At 42.7% G+C, this 23,695-nt stretch overlaps 1 protein-coding gene across 6 annotated transcripts in view; it reads right to left on the bottom strand.

Annotated features, from left to right (window-relative positions):
- Positions 1-21,941, bottom strand: part of FBXO25 (F-box protein 25) — a 37,347-nt gene extending 15,406 nt beyond the window's left edge. For 2 of the 6 annotated variants that reach the window (XR_006413621.1, XR_006413623.1), the window contains exons 1-9: positions 20,925-21,075; positions 19,409-19,551; positions 13,075-13,145; positions 10,458-10,507; positions 9,816-9,908; positions 8,145-8,238; positions 5,472-5,656; positions 2,191-2,373; positions 1,429-1,572 (exon numbers count right to left, since the gene is read on the bottom strand). Coding sequence is in view for 4 of the 6 variants with exons in the window: in XM_044418885.1 (XP_044274820.1) it covers positions 1,429-1,572; positions 2,191-2,373; positions 5,472-5,656; positions 8,145-8,238; positions 9,816-9,908; positions 10,458-10,507; positions 13,075-13,145; positions 19,409-19,551; positions 20,925-21,059 (1,098 nt within the window). In the remaining 2 variants the exon portion in view is untranslated. Of the gene's footprint in view, positions 1-1,428; positions 1,573-2,190; positions 2,374-5,471; positions 5,657-8,144; positions 8,239-9,815; positions 9,909-10,457; positions 10,508-13,074; positions 13,146-19,408; positions 19,552-20,924; positions 21,077-21,877 lie in introns of those variants that run through there. The other 4 variants (XM_044418909.1, XM_044418885.1, XM_044418876.1 and 1 more) reach the window with 4 other exon arrangements.
- Positions 21,942-23,695: the final 1,754 nt, after the last annotated feature.

Here is a 23,695-nt window from a genome sequence, read left to right as displayed (position 1 = left end):
GTGATGCACAGAAACCACGAAGAAGAACTACGGGTTGTGTAATCCACAAACACCCCATAGTGTCCATGTTAGCGCTGTGAGTTTATTTTTTTCAGCGAAGAAACTGTGAGCACGCCAACTGAAAATTATGCAGAGCTGAAATGACTCTTGCATGTTCCACAAAACCTGGCAAATCACAGGTTGATTAGCTCATGATTTACTGCTACTACATATGACCTGGGCAACCATATTCTCAAAGCATGTCTTGGAAACAGACTCTTGGCTATATGGGGACCTGGTTTCAAGCAAATGGGTGCAGGATCTCACAGTAGATAACTTAAAATGCTAATGGTGGAACATTGAGTAGAAAGCTCTTAAAATGATTAGTGGTCATTGTCAATGACTAATATTAGATATTACTGACTTCTCATCTTGTCATCCTTTCTCTCTCTGAGACATAAGTATTTTTCTGACTCTTTCTGTCTCACATGTGATCCTTCAATAAGTATGATCCTCCTTTTGCTTCTGCATCCTTGAATGCTACATTTACACTGAGCTGAGCTGGCTGTTCATGCAGACGCAGACACTTGCAGTGCAATGTGTCTCATTACAAGTCTGACGGAAGCAACAGCTCGTGTGCGAAAGCATCCCTAGAAGTAATTCTGGATGTTACCAGGTGTGCTAAGAAGAGGATTGTACATCTAGCAAGAGAGGAGGTGGAACTCCAAATGCCAGCCACCTGGGAGAACTGCAGCAGAAGGTGGCTGCTGCCCTCCTGTTCCTCTTGGCTTCAGAAGCACCAGGCTGCCCACTGTGAGACAGAGAACGATGGCCTTTGGTCTGATTCAGCAGGTCTCTTCTTTTGAACAGGCATCAGTAAACAAACCTGCTCACTAAGCTGGCCTCTAGCATTTGGACCGCAACTCCCAGAATCCCCATCCAGCAGGGCCACTGACTGGGAATTCTGGGTGTTGCGGTCCAAACATGTCTGGAAGGCACAAGGTTGAGGATGACTGTCCTAGAGTGCTGACTACTTCACTTGCCTCACCTTAAATATAAGACTTCATGGGCTAGTAACTTTTGTGGACTCGTTTTGCAAAGTTGACCTCACTGAAGGAAATTCTCCATTTGGATATCAATCAGAAACTTAAAAAAGAAATTAGGATCATCTTTTTGCTTGTACATCCAATAACATCAAAGCTACTTTCTTTGTTTCCCAATGGGAAATTAATATTTTTGATCTCAAAATAGCTTCCTGAAACGTTTCACTACTAAACACAGCACCAAGCTTAACACTGGTTTGTTTGGAAAGCTTTGCATATTTTTGAACAGTGATCACTCTTGGTTTGGGAAAAAACACTTCTAGATACCACACCATTCATCTAAGCAAGATTTCTCCCAATTGGTACAAAGCTTCTAATCTGAAATTTCAGACAAATCATGTCTTACCTTCCAGAAAAGAATGCTGCAGTGACGACAAAAATGTAAAGTGTCTCCATATTGTTCCTTTATGGGATAATATTTCTGAAGTGCAAAGTACATCAGCTTCCAGTCAATATGACCTTTTTCTGACAGAATAAGATGCCTGCAAAACTGAACAAAAGTGTAATGTTTAATCAGTATCAGGTTGTTTTAACCAGCAGTCTACTTGGTATGTTCCATTTTAAATACATACAAGGAAAACCATTTGTAAAATATGTTAAGAGACCAGAGATCTGCTAAACAATGTGAGATTAATACTGATTGTTATAATCCTTTTATTTCAGGCAATAGAAGCTGCTTGTAATATAATGCACACCTCTTATGGAGTACATCCAACTGAACTCTGAACCATCAGCAAATAAACATGCTTCAGTTCAAACTACACAGGAATCACAGGCACACTTAACGGGAAGCAAGTTCTACTGGAATCACTGGAATGCCTCTCCAAGCAAGCATGTTTCCAATAAGCAGAGGAACAATCCCTCTCTGCTATATGCCTTTTGCTGGTGTACACATCTATTTCTTTCTTGCTCTACTTTTGCCTTCCCTAAGTAGCAATCCCATACATTTTGAGACAGAAAAAGTCCTGCAGCAACGCCATGACTACAAAATAATAAGCGTTTTAGGACTGTATTTCCTATCTAAACATGAACAGATTTGTACTTTAATAGGAGCAAAGTTTCAGAACCTCCTTATGCAGAAGTCAATGCGTGAGAAAGTTTGGCTTACCTGTTTTTCAGCAAAATGGTACTGGCAGAGCTTTTTCCATAACTGCCTGTCTTCACTGAGCATATATAAAGTGGGGGTTACTTGGCCCAAAGTAATGATGTCCCAACCATCTGAGAATCTGTACAAGATGTTATTTAGCATATGTAAAGGAAGATCGCTGAGTGTCAGTCCATCGCTGATTTGCTGAAAAGCCAGATAACTATTTTAAGTTGTTTGTTCAACAGATGGTGCCAAACATGCCCCAATAGGATTTTTTTTTTTTTAAGGCAGCAACTTGTGCGGTGCCACATTCCATCTAGTCCTTACTCATGATAAGGTGTGGATTTCCATCTGGGGTTTCCAGGCCCTGATTGTTAATCCCTATCTCTTCAGGAATTTTGAGGATTAATCACTTCAGGAATGACCAGGTCAGCTGGACAGCCATGCATGTGAAGGGGCCGAGAGAGCAAAGAACCCAACCAAACACTGTGGAAAGTTATGTGGTACTCACTGCTTCCATTAAGCTTTAAGTTATTGATGCTTAGCCCAGAACCTGCTCTGTATATTTCAGATGGGGAAAGAGCATAGAACACACTGGATTTTGTGCTGTTTTTATTCCGTTATGTGTTTTGTTGATTTTAATACACTTTCACTGTTGCTTTAATCGAGTTTCATTTCTGACTGTGAACTGCTCTATTTTTTTTTTTTTCTTTTTGGACATAATGGCATGGTATAAATCATGAATAACGTGTTGCCTGTTTCATAGCAAATTACATACTACCTTTATCACTGCTACAAACACTTAAGTGCTTATGTTCACTATCAGCAGTAGGTAGTACTCAACCATTTTTTTTAACTGGGTAGACCAGGATTTATCATATGAAAAATGAGCTCTGCTGGACCACAGAGGAGTGATTGCTTCACACAGCATTTACTAATCTCCTTAAGCCATCTGTGTCACTGACGGCTCAGGGAGCTTCAGTGGCAGCTACACTCCTATTTGGACGCCGTGCCTGGTTTCAGGGCCCAGATATGCTATGCTAATCTCTAAACCAGGTAGATCTCTGGTCTCTATGCCAGGCCCCACTGTGTGGGGCTGCTGTGCAGGGACTGTTCAGAGGCTCCAGCTGGAGCAAAATGTGACAGCCAGACTGAGAACTGGAGCCAGAAGGTCTGAGCATATAATCCCTGTTCTGGCCCACTTGCACTGGCCACTTATATACTTGCAAGCCTGATACAAGGTCCTAGCTGCAAAGTCTTTACCTGGCTTGGGGCCACAAGATCTGTCCAAGCCCTTCCCAATCACAATCTACCCTGACACTACAATCAACACTTGCGAGGCTTCCTCACAGTAAATACCCTCCCAACCCACACAGCATGGCATAAAATTCTGGCTACACTGTGACTCCAGACCACAGTATGTTCATGATGGTGGCACAGATAAGGGCATTCCAGCAGCTCAAAATCTAGACCAGGCAGTGGCTCGTAAGCAAGCAAATTTACAGGGCTCTTGCTCAATTAAAACCAATGATACTTGTTATCCCAGTGTGCCATGAGCTGGGGGATCCAGGTGACACACTGAAAGACAAACCAGAAACTCCTTCAGCATTCCTTGCCAGCAAGTCCAAACGTGTGAACAGAAGCGTTCACAAACGGAGTCACGCTGATGGATTTCAAAAAAGGTCTGGCACTTTGACAGCCATTCGACCTTCTTCAGCGTAGACTGATGTGGCAGCCTCAGACAAATGCAAGCCTGACATCATCCACTACAATAAGACTGAAGGTGGTGTAGACAGGTATGACCATGGGGTCTTCATATGCTGTGCATTATCTAATAGTAACATTTCTATGCTGCCCCACAACAGAATTCTATGTAGCTTGCAGTAAATATGAAATAAATGGTGGTCATCCACAGATATATTTGTGTCCAAATAGAGTGGGCATTGCCCATGTAGTCTGACAAGTGAACAGCCCATGAAAGCAAGAACATCCCCAGAGATGTCTTCTCCTGGTAGACCTGGCTCTGGAGTTTATCATACCCTAGGTGGAGTCTAGGGATGCAGCCAGCTTGCCTGGGAAGAGCCTGCCAATTCCAACACCAGGAGACGCAGAGATGATTTTTAGGGCAGGTCATCCCATCACATTACGGTAGATGTGATGATATAAAATCACAGCAACAATGTGCCTCATGTAATTGTTCACATATAGTTACGAAACGTAAGTTGCTCAAGTACCACGTCCTATAGATGCAAGAGCTTTGTTACCTCTAATTCACAATTAAAATCACTAGTATAACTCATACAGATTTTTCGCTTTCCCACCTGAACAGATAGTAATCTACCTAATTCATTATCATAAAAATTAATGTTCTGCCATTCACAAATCTTTTTGTTACAAAGAATATGGGGGGAAAGCCAATTATTAAAACCTGCCCATTGAGAAGTATGTTTAAGTTCAGTGATTTCCTAAGTAACCGAAGGGAAGATTACAGATCTGACACATACTAAGTAGGTATTTATAGTTTATTATGCTCAATTAATTCAAGCTGATTAAAGCTATTTGTGACACTATGGCTACAATACTTATTAGGGGGTAAGTAGTATTTAATTAAAGCTGTGTGCAAATGGCCTCTTGAAATTGTGGGCAAAGAAATTGGAGGATAATTTCCCTGAATGTCTGATTTCAGCCTAGCCCTAATTTAAAATAGCTAAACAGTGGCTATGTTTCAAAACTATGTATGGCTGGTGCCACTTGGGAGGAGGCAGTGCTTACGGCCCACTTCCCTAAAGCAGCAGATCCTTCTGTGCTGCCTAAAAATCCAACCCCTGAAGTTGGATGGTGGTCCCCAAACCTGTTTTGAGGCAGCCAGAAAAAACACAGGAGCATTGATCAATCTGACCAATTGATCTGACCAATCCATAAATTAATACTAGAATGAATGCATATTTCTACAGTCACACTATATTTTCTGAATGCTTAAATATAGGTGCTCACCTCTTTGGAAGAGTGTAATTCAGAATAATGGTTTGGGAAAGAAAATACAACACTGTCAATCACTGTTACATTTCAAATATGTTGTCATCTCAGTTACGTCAGAACAATAGCTTATTTCATTCTATAGATATTTTATTTATGTTTTCATTTAATTACACTCTGAGACAGGAGTAGGGGAAAAAGGGAGAGAGGGAAGCCCTACAGAAAGCCTTAGAGCAAACCATTTCACTCTTACATACTACATTTGTTTGAATACCACTTCCAAACAATCCTTCCATAATTAACCATGACATAAATATTGCATATACCTTGGTCACCTGAAGATTATTGAGCTGTTGCTGCCACAAGAGGATTCTTTCCAATCGGCAAATCCAAATATTGATGTTTCCTACCAGCACGGACTTCCCTACACCCCTTATTAGCATGCAGAGTGCAGAGCTCAGATCCTGAAGAAGGTCTTTGATTAGTCGTGGGTTGTACTGGTCTTCTAAAACTTTGAAGTGGGAATTTAAAACACACGGATGAGAACTCTTGATTTCAGCTGCATGTTAAGCCCTTTCATTCTCTTAATTAGAACTGAATTGGTCATTTCATCAGCTTAAATGAATAGCTAAGTTCTCCTGCCCAGCAAATATCTACTAATGGTGGAACCCAGGGCTCAGGTACAAATAGATGGCTCCTACATAGAGTAGACCTACTGGAATGTATGGGAATTCAGTTATTACCAGCTTAAGCCCTGCTCATTTCAACAGGCTTATTCTAAGTAGGTCTAGTTTTAGCATTAACCTATGGAGTCAGACTGATGCTACGGGCAGGTACATAGACAACCAATGTTCAGGATCAAGTTGCTAACTCTGCCATGGAATTAAAATGCATGTTCCAGCAAGCGAATCAGGGGTTCTGGTATTTCACTGCTTGCCACCCCTAACCTAATTGCACCTGGAAAATAATATAGTACAGCAGGACCCCCACATCTGCAGAGTATCGGTTCCAAGCCCCACTGCAGATGCCTGAAACCATGGATAGGAGTGAACATTATATTCACAGAAGCCCCACCAAAGTGGAAACACTGCAAATATCTCTAGAAAAAAGCCATCCATATGTCCACAGTCTTCGTGCCCACTGACAGAAAAACATGTGAGTGTCTTGGCTGGTACCAAGACAAAGATCCTGGTGTCCCCAAATGGTATGTGAGGCTTCCTAGAGGTATTTGTGGTTTTTCCACTTACATGGGGGTCCTGTGCCCCCTACGCCCTGCAAATGCAGAGGGCCAATGCTCAACTTCAGTTACGTGAAACCACGGAAATCTCTTTCCTTTCCCCAGCATCTACGTCTCACCTATATGGAAAGGGCTTGAGGAACATTTACAGCTGTCTCTCCACTCAGGAAAGCAGGCAAATGCAAGCAGAGCTGCCTGACGTTAGCTGATGGCCTGGGGGTTCATGCTGCTCTGCTCCCGGTGCTCTGCTTTACAGCCCCCACAAACCCCAGGGGAGGCTTCCCTGCCCCACAGTCTCCAACAGCCCATGCCCTCTCCTACTCAACCTCTCTCTGGTGGTTTTGGTCACCAGCATATCCACATGGGTACATCCTTTGCTAATACCGGGAAGACACCCCATGAACAAAGTATCAGCTTCCTGTAATTGCCCATTATGGCACCGCAGAAAAAGCAACGACTACCAATTGTTCAGCATCATCTCGACCTTTTATGTGGAGGAGCCATTTGGGTATTTTGCCTAAGACGACGCAATAATGGTCAGAGACAGGACTGGAGGGGAAAAGGGGACTGGGCATGAGAATTGCAAGAGACCTGCACCATCTGCAAAACCACATGCACGATGGCAAAAGCAGGGGCAACAGGCCACCCCTCATCAGGTCAGCCCTGTGTCAAGCAAGAGCTAAGACAGCAGCACTGACTGTCCCCAGGTCGGCCTTTAACATCCTCATAGCCCAGTGGATACCTAACTTTTATACCCAGCTGTGCGACTCTTACTCAAAGCCTGCAGCCAATAATTCAGCCGGTGGATGCAAACATGCAATTTTTAACCAAAAGCTGCCTTAAAGGCTTCTCACAATGCTGCCATCCCAGGACCGCCATTGCATCAGGACAACCAATGGCCCTGGCAAATTTGATGACAAGCCAACACTTTATATACAGCATCCACTTTAAAGAATCATAAAGCCAACATTTTTAAAAAGGCATCATCAATTGACCAGTCACATAAAGCTCAAGAATGTTTACGGCATCACTGTTATGAGAATAAAGGTGATCAAAGAGGTTTATTTATTTATTTATTTATTTTTATTTAAAGCTTTCTTCCTACATACCACACGAATCAGGCATTTCCCACTAGCTAATTTTATCATCCACCAAGCTTGTGCAGAAGGGTTAGCCTGCATGTACACTGGCCCAGTGTTGTCTAATGAGCTTGAGATCATGTAAGGAATGGAACCACGGTCCCTGGAAGTCTTAATCTGAAACTAATTGCTTCACAGTAGCCTTTGCCACAGCTAACAGCTTGTATGCCGGCTTGGAGTGCCAGCAGGAGCAGCTTTGCTATGACCCAATTTCTATCCTTGCTAACGTAGGACCACTTAATTAAAAATTAAAAAATGGTAAGCTACTATCTGCGTGATGGCATTCCTGGAATATCCGACTGGTCAGCGGATTAGCATACCAGCTCCATGAGAGCTTGAAATGTGTTTAATTCAATCTGGCAAGTAAGGCTGCAACCCAGGCTCTGCCAGGGGCTGGCTGAGGAGAGACCAGAAACAACTGCAGCGGCCAAGTGCTCTTCTGGGCTGGGCCCAGAAGAGGAGAGTGCCACGTCCCCCCTCCACCCATTCAGCCGCATGGAATTCTTTGCTGCCTAGGGCTGCCAAAAAACGCTTAAATACCAAGCGGCTTCCTTTCCCAATATCTAAGTATCAACAAGGTATTTGCAGCTATTTTAAGCAGATCAGGCCAGCTGCAGCCTTACCTTTGCAAACAATTTTGTCCAAGATGTTGAAATAGTTCTTTTGAGCAGCCCCACTCAGTGATGTCAACTGGGATTTTGCTATTAACTGCAGCAGCTAAAAAGAACAGAGAAAAAAACCTGCATTAGATGTTGTGCAAAGCCTGGGAGACACAATGAGTTAAGCTCTTTAGAGCCATAAAAATGCACCATGCAGGGTGGGGTGGAAGGAACTGCCCTTCCCTTTCTCTGATTTTGCCTGCATCACCGTAAGCACAAGGCAAAGACTTGGGCTCCTGCACTCTGAAAAGTGCTATGCATGCTGAGAATGCAGCATTCACACATGCCAGCCTCAAGCTCCCCTTCCCCACCCCAAACACCACCCTGAAAAAGACAGGAAATAGAAACTGAGATTTCTCTTCAGTTGCATCTGATCCGCTTGCATACGGTGTGTAAAATGGAAATGACAGCACTGTTAGGATAATGGGCCTTTTGCTAGGCTCAGAAGCCTGAAAAAAGGCCAGCCTTGCCACCCTCTGGTACTGTCCTGTTATTCAATGTATAATTTTATTAATTTTTAAAGCAGCAGTAACAACAAAGGAAATATCCTAGCAAAAACCAAAGAGCAGCTCTAGACCAAGTGATGTACAAGTGAATGGCCTGGTTGATGCTGCCAGAGCAGGCTCCCCTAGCAGAGAAATGTTTAAGCTGCATCCCACCGGTGCATACAAACTCCCCTTTGAACATCACAGCAGGAGCGAAAGTCATTTGAGCATCTACTTGTCAGTACTTGATGCTACCATCAGAAGCTGCTTTCAGAGTTACACGCAATTTCCCCTTAAATCAAGCTCAGTTAACTTCACACGGAAAGGCACTTACCAAGCAGTCTTGAGGTTACTGGTGTTGTTTTTAAAAAAAAACCATTCTGCATGGCAGATAGGGAATTAAATCCTCCAAGCAGATTCTCTTTAAAATATGTTAAGCTCCATAACATGCTTTTGCTATACTGCATAGAACACCCATCAAAGAGATGAAAACATTTTTGCTAACCCTGCTACTTTTCTCGAACACTTCAGGAACAATCCAGTCAGAATTAGGCACTGTTATGCCCCATTGATTCCAATAGTAAGGTTACAAGAGACTTTAAAACACACACACAAACAAGCCTCAGACAGGAAGGAGAAGAACTGTCCTGCGAGGGGGGAAGACTCAGCGTATGTTTATCTGCATGCTTAAAGGAATGATATGCAAAATGTTCAAACATTTAACTTAAATATCCCTTCAGGAAAGTAGACAACAATTCAAAGCACACTTACTCAAAAATAAGTGAATTTAATTGAATGAGTCCTGATCTATTCAGTGGTGCTTAGCCCCAAGTAAATGTGTATAGATCTTCACTGAGCACAAAAATCTCACTGTGGTTCCATAATAGTTCAAAACCGTAAGAGAATCAACTTGGTATTAATTTCTGAGGTGTTGATTAAGGAAGCTTTGCTAGCAGAGATCTTTTTGCCTGTCTTGTCGTACAGAGACAGAAAAAAATCTGCTATTATTTTTTTAATGTGGAAAACAGAGGAAAATCCTTCTCCCACTCTGAAATGAACTCTCACAAAAAAGCCAGCAACTTTAGGTGAATGGATTATTTTTAGGAAGTCTCATCTAATCCTGGATAGACAAAGTACAAGCATATCTTACTTTGACCACGTAATTAAATCTTCTGATGTCCTGAATCGCGCTCGAGAAATCTAAGCGGTTAAAAGCTTCTCCCAAAGTGCAATAGCCATGTCTCTTGAAAAGGAAAATTACAAAAGAACAAGTTAGGGGTGCACAAGAAAACTTTCTAAAGAGGGATACATGCACCCACACGCCTGTCAGCACCGTTACACCATCTCCTCCCTGCTCAGCTCCACAGCACTCTTCACAACTAGGAAGGAGATGGAAACATAAACTGGTGATGAGAGAGCAGTAAAGCTTTTGGCTCAGCCTACCCCAACTGATTTCTTCTCTCCCAAAGGGTTAGGCCTAGGCAGTGGGTTGAGCTACACTGAGGGTGCCCAACACTCCAGGGGTTTGGCCAGAAGCCGCTGCGCATGCCAGCCCCTGCCCTCCATCCATCCGTGGCCAAGCTCCATGCTCAGAATGCCTGCCCTAAACCGCTAAAAATACGGTGTGGGAAAAAATACGGAAGTGCTGCAATCGGAACAATGCTGTCCAGGTGATATCACAGCAATCTGACGCCTTCCCACGAGCTAACTCAGGGCCCCCTCACTACTAGCTTACTTGAAACAGATGATCACTGGGACCAGATGAACTGTGCTCATCACAGGTAATACTTACTTCTCTGGTACTTTCTTTATGAACATATATCCATTTCTCACGAAAGAAACCTACAAGCAAAACCAGATAGAAGAAAATTTTAAACTATCTCCTTCACAAGAGACATACTAAGATAAGAGGAAAACAGACCCATTATTAAAAACCGGAAGAAGGCAAACCGGATATACAAATAGGTAGTTTTCGACATATGTCTGTCATCCCCGCTTAAAGGGACCCACAGTTTTGGAAGCTAGCTGTCAAAGCTCTTTTGCAAAAAAAAAAAAAAAAGGAGGGTGCACTTTTGCTGAGAGCCTAGAACAGTGTTGGCAAACCTACGGCACACGTGCCACAGCGGGCACGCAGAGCCCTCTCTGTCGGCACGCGAACCAAGTCGCCCCAGCAGCTGAGCATTGGATAACAGCGCACACAGGGGCCATGCGCATGCTCAGGAAGGTGTAATGGTACCAGGCGATGATGTCACAAGCTGTGACTCATTAGCCGCGACTCGTCCGAGCTTTCACATGGCCGGTCAGTGCACTGCTAAGGATATTTATTTGCTTGGACTGGCTGTGAGCTGCTTTTTCTAAACTAAAACCTCAGTATTCAGGTTTTATTGCAGTGTTGGCACTTTGCGATAAATAAGTGGGTTTTGGGTGGCAGTTTGGGCACTTGGTCTCTAACAGGTTCACCATCACTGGCCTAGAAGCTTAGGGAAAAGTACAAAAACTACACTGAGGACGGTTGAGTGGGGGGAGATGGAAGATCTTGCCATAAAGATGGCATAAATCACACCACACCCATAGCCAGAGGAAAAAACTCACATGCACCTTTTATTTCACTTGGCCACTGTTAAGAGAAACCAAAATTAGGGGAGGATTTGGAGCCTCTTTTGGGCAATGTCCGAAGTTGGTACCTGCTATACCTTGGCAGCAGGCATCACCCACAACATGTCTCCAGCTGAAGCTTCAAATTGCTACACTTCTGCAACTAGGAATCTCTACTGTGGTGCAAGCTCAGCTCAATTAAAAAGTAAACAGATTAATTATTTGAGTAAATTGTGTATTTTTTAGAACTCATCTGCTGGCCTCTGACAGCCCTTCCCAGGTGCCACCTGGGTATTTTGAAAAGGCTGTCACTGTCAAACCAAAAACTGCAAAGCTGACTGTCAAGCCAGCTTTTGTGATTTCCAGGAAAAAAGGGTAAACATTCAAAAAGCCCAAGTGAGCAAAAAATGACTTCTGAATATCACGGTGAGGGGTAAAAAGAGATGGTCCTGCTGTCATGCCCTTGAGGAAGAAGGGGGCTTACACAACCCACAGCAAACCCAATCATCTGCTGGACACACCATGAGTTGTTTGCAAAGCAAGCAGCTAACCTGGCTTATTGCCTTGGTAGGTTGGCAGGACAGGTAAACTTGCACTGCATGTGCACCCCCGATTAGATTGTACGCTCTGTTTTCTGCACAGGCTGCATGCAAACACAGTCCTTTCATTAGAATTATGATCCCAAATCCTGGATATTGCCCCCCCCCCCAACAAAAAAAAACCCTGATAGCAGGAAGGTGAGCCTTGTTGAAATGCCTGCCTACTTCTTTGGATGACAGTGCACAGGCAGGCAAAATTCTGCTAAGAGGCAGCACTGGTCAGTCAAGCATGAAGCACTGCCCACATCAGAAAGGCTCTTCCAGTGATATTCTTTCATCCACAGAATAACTCTAGGAATTATTCCTATAAATTCACACACCTGACAACATGGCTTGCTGAAGGGAGATCATCTTCCTGGCTTTCCACTTTAAAAAAAATACTGTTCTGTTACCTTTCACAGAGCTCACCTGAAGTCCAGCAAGAACAAAAACTGGAATTATGCCACCAAAGCCTGTTTTACCTCTCCCACAGTACCCTCATTCCCTCTAGTTTCCTCACTGAATCAAATACAGAAAAGATTCTCTACATCTTCAAGCCTTGTGTCCCATCCTTTAAAACTAATGAGCACAGGAAAATATTTCATTTCAGAAATGCTGACCTTTTTGGTAGAATCAACATACTAGGCGATGCTTTGATTTATATTCTGATCAGATACTATTCCCTGGAATAATCCTGAAAGCCATTCTGTGATGCAAAGAAATATGTAGGAAATGAGCTGAAGTCTAATTGGTTTAAGTGAGACACAGTTCCAAGTAAATAAGCCTTGGGTATTTAGAAAGATCTGATATTAGCTTTTGAAAATTCTGCCTCAGACACCTACAGGCTATGTACCTCCCACAGATGAAACTGCATACATGTTGTTTAATTAAAGCAAACCACTACTTCAGAAAAAGAAAGTCTCCATGTGAAAATGGTGAAAGAAAAAGTTGCAAATGAAAGATCGTTATTCTTTATATAAAATTTGCCCTGTCATTTTTACCTGAAGTGCTTCAATGTAAACATCAGTTTATTTCATATATGCCTTTAAAAAGACACCCACAAAAAGTATCCTTACCTGGCCTTGCTCTTTTCATATACACAAGCATTTAGTTCACATTACAGTTTTGTACAAGTCTCACTTAAATACAAAGCTACATTTGCACTGCCAAATTCTAGATGGAACCAGAATTAAAGAGCAATTAAGTCTTCTGTTGAGATTTCTGCATTGTACCTACAGTGATCCTTTTTCCTTTTCTTGCTTGCAAATTCACAATCAGCAGCATAAATCTCATCATTACCCAAGAGGCTGAAAGAAAGAAAACACACATTTCACTTAAAGAACTAATGCCTAAGAGACATGGACATCCAGAATGAGACATGCATACTACCATTCTCAAATTTAAAGCAACCTCGTAAACAATCCAACAAGGGCTACTATCCTGTGTTAAGTCCTTTGCTGCTTATGAAGGAAAAAAGATGAACGAACTCTTTTACTTTATAAAAAGATCTCATTCCTGGCTGCTGTGTTTAAATGTATAATCTCCTAAATTCAATCCCTGCCACCGTCATTCAAGGGAGTTCAGATGAGCAACACAGGAAAAGATCCAGACAGGTCTGCGAAGGCTCCTGAAAATGTCAGCAGTGACGGCATTTGGATCTGTGCTCTAACTCAGCCAGAGGCAAGAAAGCCAGTTAGAAACTTGATTTAGGGCCAAAAGAGATGCCACTTTCCCTTTTGATCTAGAGTAAGAGCAGGAGGCCCAATTCAGACAGAGATGCTAGTCTGACAGGTGGAGAGCTTTACTGAGAGTGACCCACCAAGCAAAATGATCATACTTTTAAAACATGGCATGGATGTATGGCCCCACAATTCAGATCAAGCCCACAGTGGAGAAGGGAGAGTTAACGCCCTCTTCCTTGCACACTAGGATCCCAATCCAGATTGGGAGCCCTGCATTTAGTCTAGGGTAACACTGAACAGAGAGAGAGAGAGAGAGCGCGCGCGAGATAGAGAGAGCGAGCAAGCAAGCAAGCAGTCACTGGCTATGTTTTTTCAAGTCATATACAGTACCTTCGCCCTACATTCAAATACTGCTGCTCTTTCAAATCCTTTTGCAAAATAAATTCACTTCTATTCCCCCCTAAGGGAAGAGGCCTGGGTCAGAAGCAACAGGTGAGAAGGGCCTCTGGCGCTCCACCTGCAGAAGCAACCCAAGTGCCAGCTCTTCGTCTTCTACTGGCCTCACTGTGTTCAGTGGGCAGGGATGCACGTGCAGCTGGCTGATGAGGACTCTGATGAGTCAGGCACACCCTGAGAAAGCCAGGGGGCAGTGGCAGCGTGAGGCACTCTGGGACCCTGACCTTGATTAAAAGAATGAGCAGGCTGTGAAAGGAAAGGTCTTAATGTTATGTCAGTTTGGTACGGGAGTGACTCTGAAGTTCTCCTAATAACCAGAACACTCCTGAGTTCAGAGGGAAGAGACCGGCTTTAAATAAGCCACTGATGCCGAACGGGGCAGCTCTAAAGATCCAGGGCCCTGCTCAAAAGATCTGGGGCTCAAGCCTACATGGCTCCACATCAACACCACTCATGTATAATGTAAGATTTAACTGGCATGAATCTTTTTTTGAAAACTGCAACTACACGAATACATTAAAAGAGCTTTTGGATGGGTTCATGAATCAGACCACCATGGAAGGAATTCCATTTCTCATGTGTAAAAAACTTGTGGGATTACATTACAGTAATTCCATAGTCTTCTGCCTCCTACAGCCTTCAAGACTGATCTAGCCCCAGTGATCACAACTTTTAATCAACTCCAAGCCACCATGCAATGTGCTAGTTTTTCCACAACCTACTAAAAATACAGAAAAACCAGGCTGGTAAAGGGTTAAACAATTCTTCACAAGCAAATAATTGAACAAGTTCACTGTAGTATATTCAGTCCTCAGACTCAATAATTTACACTACTAGCTCAGTATAGTATTTTATGACTTTTTTGGTACTTTATTTTCTCTCTCAAATTATTTTTGCTCCTTTAAGATTCTGAAAAAGCTACTACAAGTTTTACAGCAATTCCCAAATTAAAGTTTCATTTCTCACACGGAAATCTAGAAGAAGCAGAAGGTGCAGAAAGACAACAGAAAGCAATCACTTTCCAGAAATGCTGATGACCCAAGATGCCCTTCTTTGCAGAGCAGTTTGCCTCACACAGATAAGCAAAGCTACTAAAGCTTCACAGCACAATATGTGTAACTGTAAGTAAAATTACTTTGTCCTCCCATCTTCATTTTTAACAGGAAAGATGTATACAGGCATCTTTCGCCACTCACCAGTATCCACTTTCAAGAAGACAGCTGAATTTGTTAAATGAAGGTATTTATCACCGTCAATTCAGGCTTTAAAAGCACCCATATTATAGCCCCGATGTTGTAAATCATGAAAAAAATAAAAATAAAGGGTGTGTGTGTGTGTGTGTGTGTGTGTGTGGGTGGGGGAATCAAATACACACTTTCAGGTATTAAATGGCAAGTATCTAAAAAGTAAAATACATCATGAATTTACACCACACCTTGAATGTTAGAAGAATTCAATTACAGGGAAAAGCCTTTGAAGTCCTCCAAAAAATCCAAATATAGTAATCAGATATAGCAAGAAAGTGTTCTCACCTATAAAAAACCAAACCAGGCCATCAAAACAATGGATTCTACCAATACCTATTTGCGATGGAGCCTCAGTAGAAAGGGGAACTAGATATCATCCCTACTTCCTATGAAGTACACGGTCAGAGATCTCATGTTATATTGGTTCTATTCCTAAGCAGGGCCTACAACCTAGCATTTAACTCAGACTGGTATGAAGGAGTTACTTCTTTTCAAGCTCACTTTTATACACAAATAAGAGCCTGCCAAATCTCCACTGAAAATAGAAGAAATAAATATCTGGATGGAAGATTAAATCTCCTATAATGCAGTTATGGAACAGGTTTGTATATTATAAAGCAGAAATATACTTGGCTTAAGCAACAAAATGACTTTCCTGAGAGCCAAGATGGCAGAAAACAGAACATAAATAACCCAGAAGACAGTTACTATACAGTGCACAGGGATGTGTTCAGAGCTTTCAGTGCCAGAAATCCATCTGACCATTAATAAATCAGCTTTTTGCACTTGACTCCTGTAATGTTAATGGATGTTTCTGAACTTTATCCTTGCATGTTACCGGATAAATATGTTTTATTCTGAGGTCTGTTGATTGGATCAATACACTGATCTACTATCCCCTGGTTTCACCAGCTAAGAGCTTCTACAGCAACCATCCCCAAGATGGAACTGTCTGAAGGAAAGCTAGGAACTGTTCTCCATATGGAGGGTGCTTGGGCGGGATGGGTATATTGGGGCCACCTGCCACCTCCTTGTACCCCATGCTAAGATTCACAGAGAAGACTGCAATTCACAGTACAGGGGGCACTTGCAAAGAGCTATAGAACAAAGGGGTCTCTCCGTCCTTTGTTTCTGTCTTTTTTTAAAACTACCCTATTTTGTCCTGCTTGCCTTGTGGATGTGGTTATTCAAGATATATTTCTTGGTGTTGCCTTTAGATAGTCAAGCAAGCTGTGTCATATTTATTATTATACTCGATTTCTACGCCACCCAGAATGAAAGAAACATTTAAGTCATCCATCCACATTTCAACCAGGCCTGACCCTGCTTAGCTTCCAAGATTAACCAGGATCAGGCAGTTCAGGCCATACTGATAGAGGAAGAGTACACTGAAGTCAACAGAACATACAGCAGTGGAAATTCACCAACATACATTGTAAAATTATCTGAGGCCCTGACTCCTATGGTCAAGAACTTAGTTTTACTACAGTGGTGCTCTGAAGATGGGATGGCTGACCCACAACTCCCATGTGTACCCTACCTGCAGCCACTGCTCATTTCACACACATCTTTTGCCTCTAAGTTGGTGACTAGAGGAACAGGAGCTATTATTCCAGAGTCGCAGGGAGAAGATAAAATAAGGGATGCACAAAAATACAGATTTTATTGGCCAAGTCAACAACACCACTGATGATTCACATTTCACATAGAAAATGTGTGTCCAGAAACTGATGCACATATCATGCATACATTAGGTGCTGGGACAGATTTCCTGTTAACAAATGTTCAGGCAGAAAAGCTGAGAAATATATGAGACTCTGGAGACAAGCTGACAGATACTGGGATAGAGAGATCAATAATCAGATCAAGCTTAAACAGTTTCATACGAAATTACAGTGGTGGTGGGTAACACAGGGACATCCTCCAGATAGATCCTGCCATTCTGGTGGTACAGCCTAACTAATTTTAGAGGTCCATGGTTAGAACTACCACTATCACTAGAAATGTCTGTGACTACACCATGCATTTTCTGTGCATGCATAAAGCACTTTTCTAAGAATGACACAAATCTGCTTCTTATAATAGATAAAGCCTTCTCAAAAGTAGAAAGAGTTAAATTTTCTTTTCCCCCTGCAAGAACATTTGATTCACCACCACCAGAAAAACAGGTGCTTTGAATTTCAAATCTCTGCATCCTTCATACCTCTGCGGTGAAGATCATGTACAGAATGCAATTTGCAGAATCCAGGCATGCAATTTTGAGCTTTTTGCAGCAATAAGCTACTTTTAGTGACATGGATCTAATGGCCCACCTTATATTTAAAACAGTGAAGTCCCCATGGCAACACCATATCAGATAATTAGATTGTTACATAAGTACGAAATACCATACAATATCAAATAACTGAAAGTAGTTTTCAGCTGCCCTGATCTTACATAAACTGAGATCCCTTCTCCACAAAATATACACTGCCTGTACATACATCACATACTACTTTATGCATGAGAACAATCTCTGTGCAAAGCCAGAATATAATTTTAATTAAGAATTAAAAGATTTACAACATTGTTGTAACTGCAATCCCACCAAGTCAAAGATGAAAAATGTAGAGAATCTGTTTTAAAGAAGAACTCTGCCTTATCTGTAACTAGTTACAAAGTCCAGAAAGATATACGGAAGCCTGTAAATGTTTTACTGAATACTTCCCCAGCTTTCTGCCTTAAAGGTTTAAAGACCACAAGCAACTGCTTTTATTCACTAGTTTCAGACTAAATTCATTCAGCTCTGTTTAATATTTAAATCTACCACCTTACTGAGTTAACATTCATCTTTCCTGACTCAGCATAAGAATGTGTAAATAATTTGTCACTTGGCTTCTCTCTTGCATTCCCCCACCTTGAACTAAAGTTTCCAAAGCTAATTTGCTTTACATCCTGGTGGTGGTGATTCGTCATACTTTTGTTAATCTAATACCCTGTGACACTACATCTAGCATGTAGAGGCCACATCATCATTATTATTATTATTATTATTATTATTATTATTATTATTATTATTATTATATTAGAACATTTCTATGCTGCCCCTTGCCGAAGCCTCAGGGCAGCTTACAACACAATAAAATACAATACAAAAATAACAATATAAAATTAATATTATAAAATAAATAAGAAATATAAACAATATAAAGAAGTTATAAAAGAAAAGTTATAAAAGAAAGGAAAAGAAGTCGCCCTGGCCAGATAAATAAGTAAATATTGTTAACAATTAAAATGACGTTTAAATAAAAAGGTCTTCACCTGGCACCGAAAAACAAATAACGACGGCACCAGGCGGACCTCTCTGGGGAGCATATTCCATAGATTGGGCGCTACCGCAGAGAAAGCCCTCCTCCGAGTACCTACCCTCCTTATATCTTTCACGGAGGGTTCCCGGAGAAGGGCCTCTCCCGCAGATCTCAAGGGGCGGTCGGGCATATATGGATGTAAGCGCTCCTTCAGGTAACCTTCACATAAAACTTCCTCTGTACAACCACTAATTTCTATTCATCTGTAACACTGGCAATTGTCCATAAATGGATTAAGAGGATGGTTCTAACCAGCAGACAAACAGCCATGATTTGTCCTGTGTACCAAATACTGTGCATACAATGCCACTTAAAACATGCCTCTTCATACTACCATCTACCTGAACATTATGGTCAAGATCTGGGTCCAGCTTCTGACTGCTACCGCCAAGAGGGGCTTGGTTGGTGGCAATAAGGAGAAAAGCCTTTGCAGTGGTGGCCCCCAAGTTATAGGACAAGTTCCTCACTGAGCCCCAACTGGTGCCAACCTTTCTGTCTTTTCAGCAGCAGGTTAAGGCATTTAATTAGTTTACTGGCTTTGTGAGTTGCTTAATCAGGCACAAGAATGACTTTGGTTCTTGGGATGTTATATGTGTTTTAAATTTGGTTTAAAATTTTGTACAGCAACCATTCGTATGATGTTTTATAATGTGATATATTTTAGATTGCATTTTAATGATTTGTGTAAACTTCTGAGAAAGCTTTGGCTATTGGGTGGTACAGAGGTTAAATAAATAAATATAAAGCTTACACATATAGAAAAACAGGCATTACTGTTGCACTAATACCCAGCTTTTGAGTCAATCTTCCTTGTTGATTCCTCCTCCAGAAAACTTACACAGCATGACTGATGTCATTAAGCCGATTATCCTCATCCTCAAGTTCTGAGCTGCAAGGTTCACAACGCTTCCAACCATCTTCTGTTTTAATCCACCTCCACCCTGGAGACCGCCAGTCCTGGCCCAAAAAAGGCATGGTTTCCTTAAGGTGAGAAATGAGGAAGGTTGTTTCAGCAATTTCACCATCATGTAAGCAGAATGATATTCATAACTTGTTGCCATGAGAACCTTTGTGACAATAAAGGAGGAACAACTGAAGTCAAACAGTGGCGGAAGATGAGCACATTAGCTGATATAATGAACACAAGTCACCCTGGCCAAAGGCTGCCTCCGTCGCGAGAGGCTGCATGCCTCTGTAGGCCAGTTGTTGGGCAGCATGGGCGAAAGAGTGCTGTTGCAACCATGCTTTACTCGTGTGTTTCCCAGAGGCAGCGGGATGGTCACTGTGTGAACAGGTTGCTGGACGAGATGGACCACCGCTCCAATGCAACATTCAGTGCAACGTCTCGTTGCCTTTGTCATGTTGGCCACTCAACAGGAGCTAAGTCAAAGTGTTTTAGACCATGATATACACCTTCATAATCCTAACAATTGATAAACAGAATGAACTCATGATTGCCAAGTAATGACAACATTATTGATACTTCAAGTAATGTGACAGATAAGCTTGTGAGTTCAGATTACATGTACCCTTTGGAACATCTTACTGTGTAAAAAGAAGCTCAAAGGGCAAAAGCAGCAATTTCATCCACCTACCATACATCAGCAGGAGAGAACTGTGTTAGTTTTCAAAATAAACCATCTGTCAATGTCATATGAACCATTTACAAGCAATATAAATAAGAATGTAAGAGCTGCCCTGCTGGAACAAATGAAAAGCTTCTTGTCTCTCACTGGGATAAACCAGATGCCTCCAGGAAGTGCACAAGCAGGACATGAGAACAACTGCCTGCTACCACTCTTGCTCTATAGTAACTGCCATTCAAAGATACACTGCATCTTGTATTGGAGGTATGACAATCCATTGTGGGTATTAGTGCATGAATTTGTCTAATCCCCCTTTAAAGTGGTCCAAGCTGGTAGCTATCACTATACCTCATGAGAGCAAGCTCCACAGTTAAACTTACTTGCCATATAAAAGCATTTCATTTTCATCTGCCCTGAAACTCCTGCCATTCAGCTTCATTAAATCACTCCATTTATTTGAATTCTCATGTTAAATTAATAAGAAATAATATTTTGCATCTTTTAAAGCTTGTAATTGTTTTTCCCACAATAATAGATAGTATGGTAAATTTGGAACTGTTATCAATGCTAGAATGCAGTTTTATATAATAAGTTCCATTTAAGTACCACATTCACATTACCCTCAAGTTTCTGGCTACAAAGAATGTTGTCATACAAGACAATAAATCACTATTGGTTAATTGTCTGCCTGCAACTGAGGAGACTTGGATTCAAATCCCAGCACAGCCAACAAAATGTGTGGTTGGCCAATGTTTCTTACTAGCCTACCTTACAAACTAGTTGAAAGAAAAGCTGGGACAGGGAGCACCAATGATCTGTCCTTAGCTGCGCCTGGGGGGGGGGGGGAGACAAAAATATAAGAACTGACGTTTGGATTTGGGGGAATAAGGCCATGTAAGCCATCAGAACTCTTTTGAAGGAGATGATATACAAGTATAACAGGACAAGGATACAATTCAGAATAGGAGGAAAGGAAAAAGAATATTGCTGCACATAATATTCTAGTTATTAGGTGGTGAGATGGGGGGTGCGCAAACACCACATTCTAATGCATGCTTTCCAAGGAACCAGTCCCACTGAACTTGGTGGGACTCGCTTCTGAGTACACAAGAAAAAAGCCTGGGCAGGGAGAGAGAAACCTCTTGGCTCTCTGCGGGGCACGTGCTCTTTCAAGACTCCGAGGTTCACTATCGATTCAGGGGGGCTGTTGTCTTACAAATCAGGCTCTTCCTGCACACTTATGGCAAGGCTTTTGCAGATCCAAAACTTGTTGCACAGAGCACAACTCACCTTTGCTTGGGTAAACCAGCCTTCCCTAACCCGGTGCCCTTCCGATACTTCAGAAAACAACTCCCAGCGTCCCCAACCAGTCAAGCCACACTTGCATGGGGTTGATGGGAGTTGACATGCGAAGCAACTGGAGGGGACCGAGGCGGGGAAGACTAAGAGAAACAATACGGGGGGGGAGGGGGGCAGAAGGAAGTCCTACGATCCCGAACTGCTCGCGATGAGCGCCCGTCTCACCGCAAGAAGCGTTACCCAGAATACCGCCCGAGCCCACCGCAGCCTGATCCCCTCAGCCCCCCGAGCTCCTCCTGCCCAACGGCAGCCCCTCCTCTCCCGAGGGCTGTTTTGGGTCCCCAACGCCTCCTTCTCTCCCCCCTCCTCCCGCAGCGCATGCCCGCCATACGCCCCCTGCCCTTCCCTCCCGGTGGTCTCACCGAAGCCGAGCAAGCGCCGCACCGCCAATTCCGAAGGTGAGGTTCTTGCTATTGACGGAAGCGACGAGGAACTTCCATTTTCCCCGCCCCTTTGCTTTCTGCCGATAGGCCGCTGTGCGCGGCGCTTGTTGCCATCCCGTATCCCGCCCCGCGATTGGCTGCGCCGGCGTGGTAACGTTCCAGCGCTCTCGCGTCACGTGACGAGACGCTCACGGAGCACGTGTCAATGTTTTGGTGAAGCGGAGGGAGGTGCGCCGCGCAAAAGGGGGCGGGGCTCCAGAGGCGGCGAGGGGCTTCGTCGGGAGAAGCTCCGTGCCGCTGGAGGGAGAGGAAGGACGGCGCAAGGCGTGCTTAGCCGCCGTCAGGGCCGTTCAGTCAAGCAGGGCCGTAGCAAATGGAGGGCGCGCGGGGTTGCGCATCTCTGCCATGATCATTCAGGATCGGATTGCCCGGCCCAGTGGACTCAGTGGCCGGGATTTACTTAGAATAGGATTGGGTTGCTCGAAACATTAAGAGCGCAATCCTAGGCACGGCTACTCGGGAGTGAGACCAGTTGAGTAAACAAGCATTTACTTCCGGGAAAGTGAGCATTAACCTGTGCAGCCGTAGATCAGGCTTGAGGAAGAGGACAAATTTTCCCGAATAAAACGCGCCTCTCTGGAACCTTGAAATCTTTCAATTGGCCAGAATTCGTCCCTCAGAATTCTCCCTAAGCCTAATGGGATCCTGCCCCGTGATTTCTTTCCTTCTGCAGATTTAAACACAGTCAACTTAGATATAAAAATGTCCCCAGGCTTTTTCCAAAGAAAACTGGACAAAGGAAGCAAACTTAGCAGGCAATCTTGCACAAGTTCAGATTCCCAGAATGTCCAAGCCAGCATTGCTGAACCCATTTTTTTCTATCTAAACTTGCATAGAATTGCACCTTAAAGTATGCTGCTTTCCATAGGTAGGCAAAAACTGCGGAACTTCATTAGGTAAACCTTCACCGCACCAGACAGCATCTTTTTTGGGACTGGAAAATCACTCCATATGGCCAATAAATAATAGTTTATAATAAGAAAATTTTACTCATGACAATTTATGCTTTTCTACAATGTTTAACTAAGTTGAAAACATATTTCTTATGAAAGTACAGGCATATTTGAGATGATGGGCTATTTTGCCATCTCCAGATACATCAAAAATTGGCCTGAGATAGTAAGATAGCACCCAAACAAATTTCTGTACAATTTTTACAGTTGTTGGGTGAAGGCTGAGGACAGAGCCTCTGTTAGGAAAAAACAAAGTGGCAAGCCTAACTTTCTAAATTTCCTAAACAATTGTGCAATTGTTTTCACAACAACCCTGTATAATAGGTGAGGCTGAGGGTGAGTGACCAGGCCAAAGGCACACAGTGAGCTTCATTTGTATTTATTTATTATTAAACTTATGTTCCGCTTTATTACACAGTATACTAAATACTGGTTTCTGCAGTCCCGTTTTAGTTCTCCAACCACTGTAATGCACCGGTTTTGCATTGAATCTGCTTAAGAAATAACCTTCATTGTGCAAGATGGTGAGCCAGTATGGTGGTTAAGAGCGGGGGACTGGGACTCAAGCGATCTGGGTTCTAGTCCCTGCTTGGCCATAGAGTCAACTGGGTGACTTTGAGTCTGTCACAGTTTCTCAGCCCAACCTACCTCACAGGGTTGTTGCGGGGATAAGTTTGAGAGCAGGAGGAAGAGAAAGAAGTTGGTTATAAGAAAAAAGCGGGATATAAATGTAATAAATAGATGATCTCAGTAGATCCCCCTGTATAGATGCAGCTATGCCATC

This window comes from Varanus komodoensis, unplaced genomic scaffold, assembly GCF_004798865.1.
Source record: "Varanus komodoensis strain SLA01 unplaced genomic scaffold, ASM479886v1 scaffold10, whole genome shotgun sequence".
Lineage (NCBI taxonomy): Eukaryota > Metazoa > Chordata > Lepidosauria > Squamata > Varanidae > Varanus > Varanus komodoensis.
Note: the sequence above shows the minus strand (reverse complement) of the source record. Positions and strands in the feature narration are given on the sequence as shown.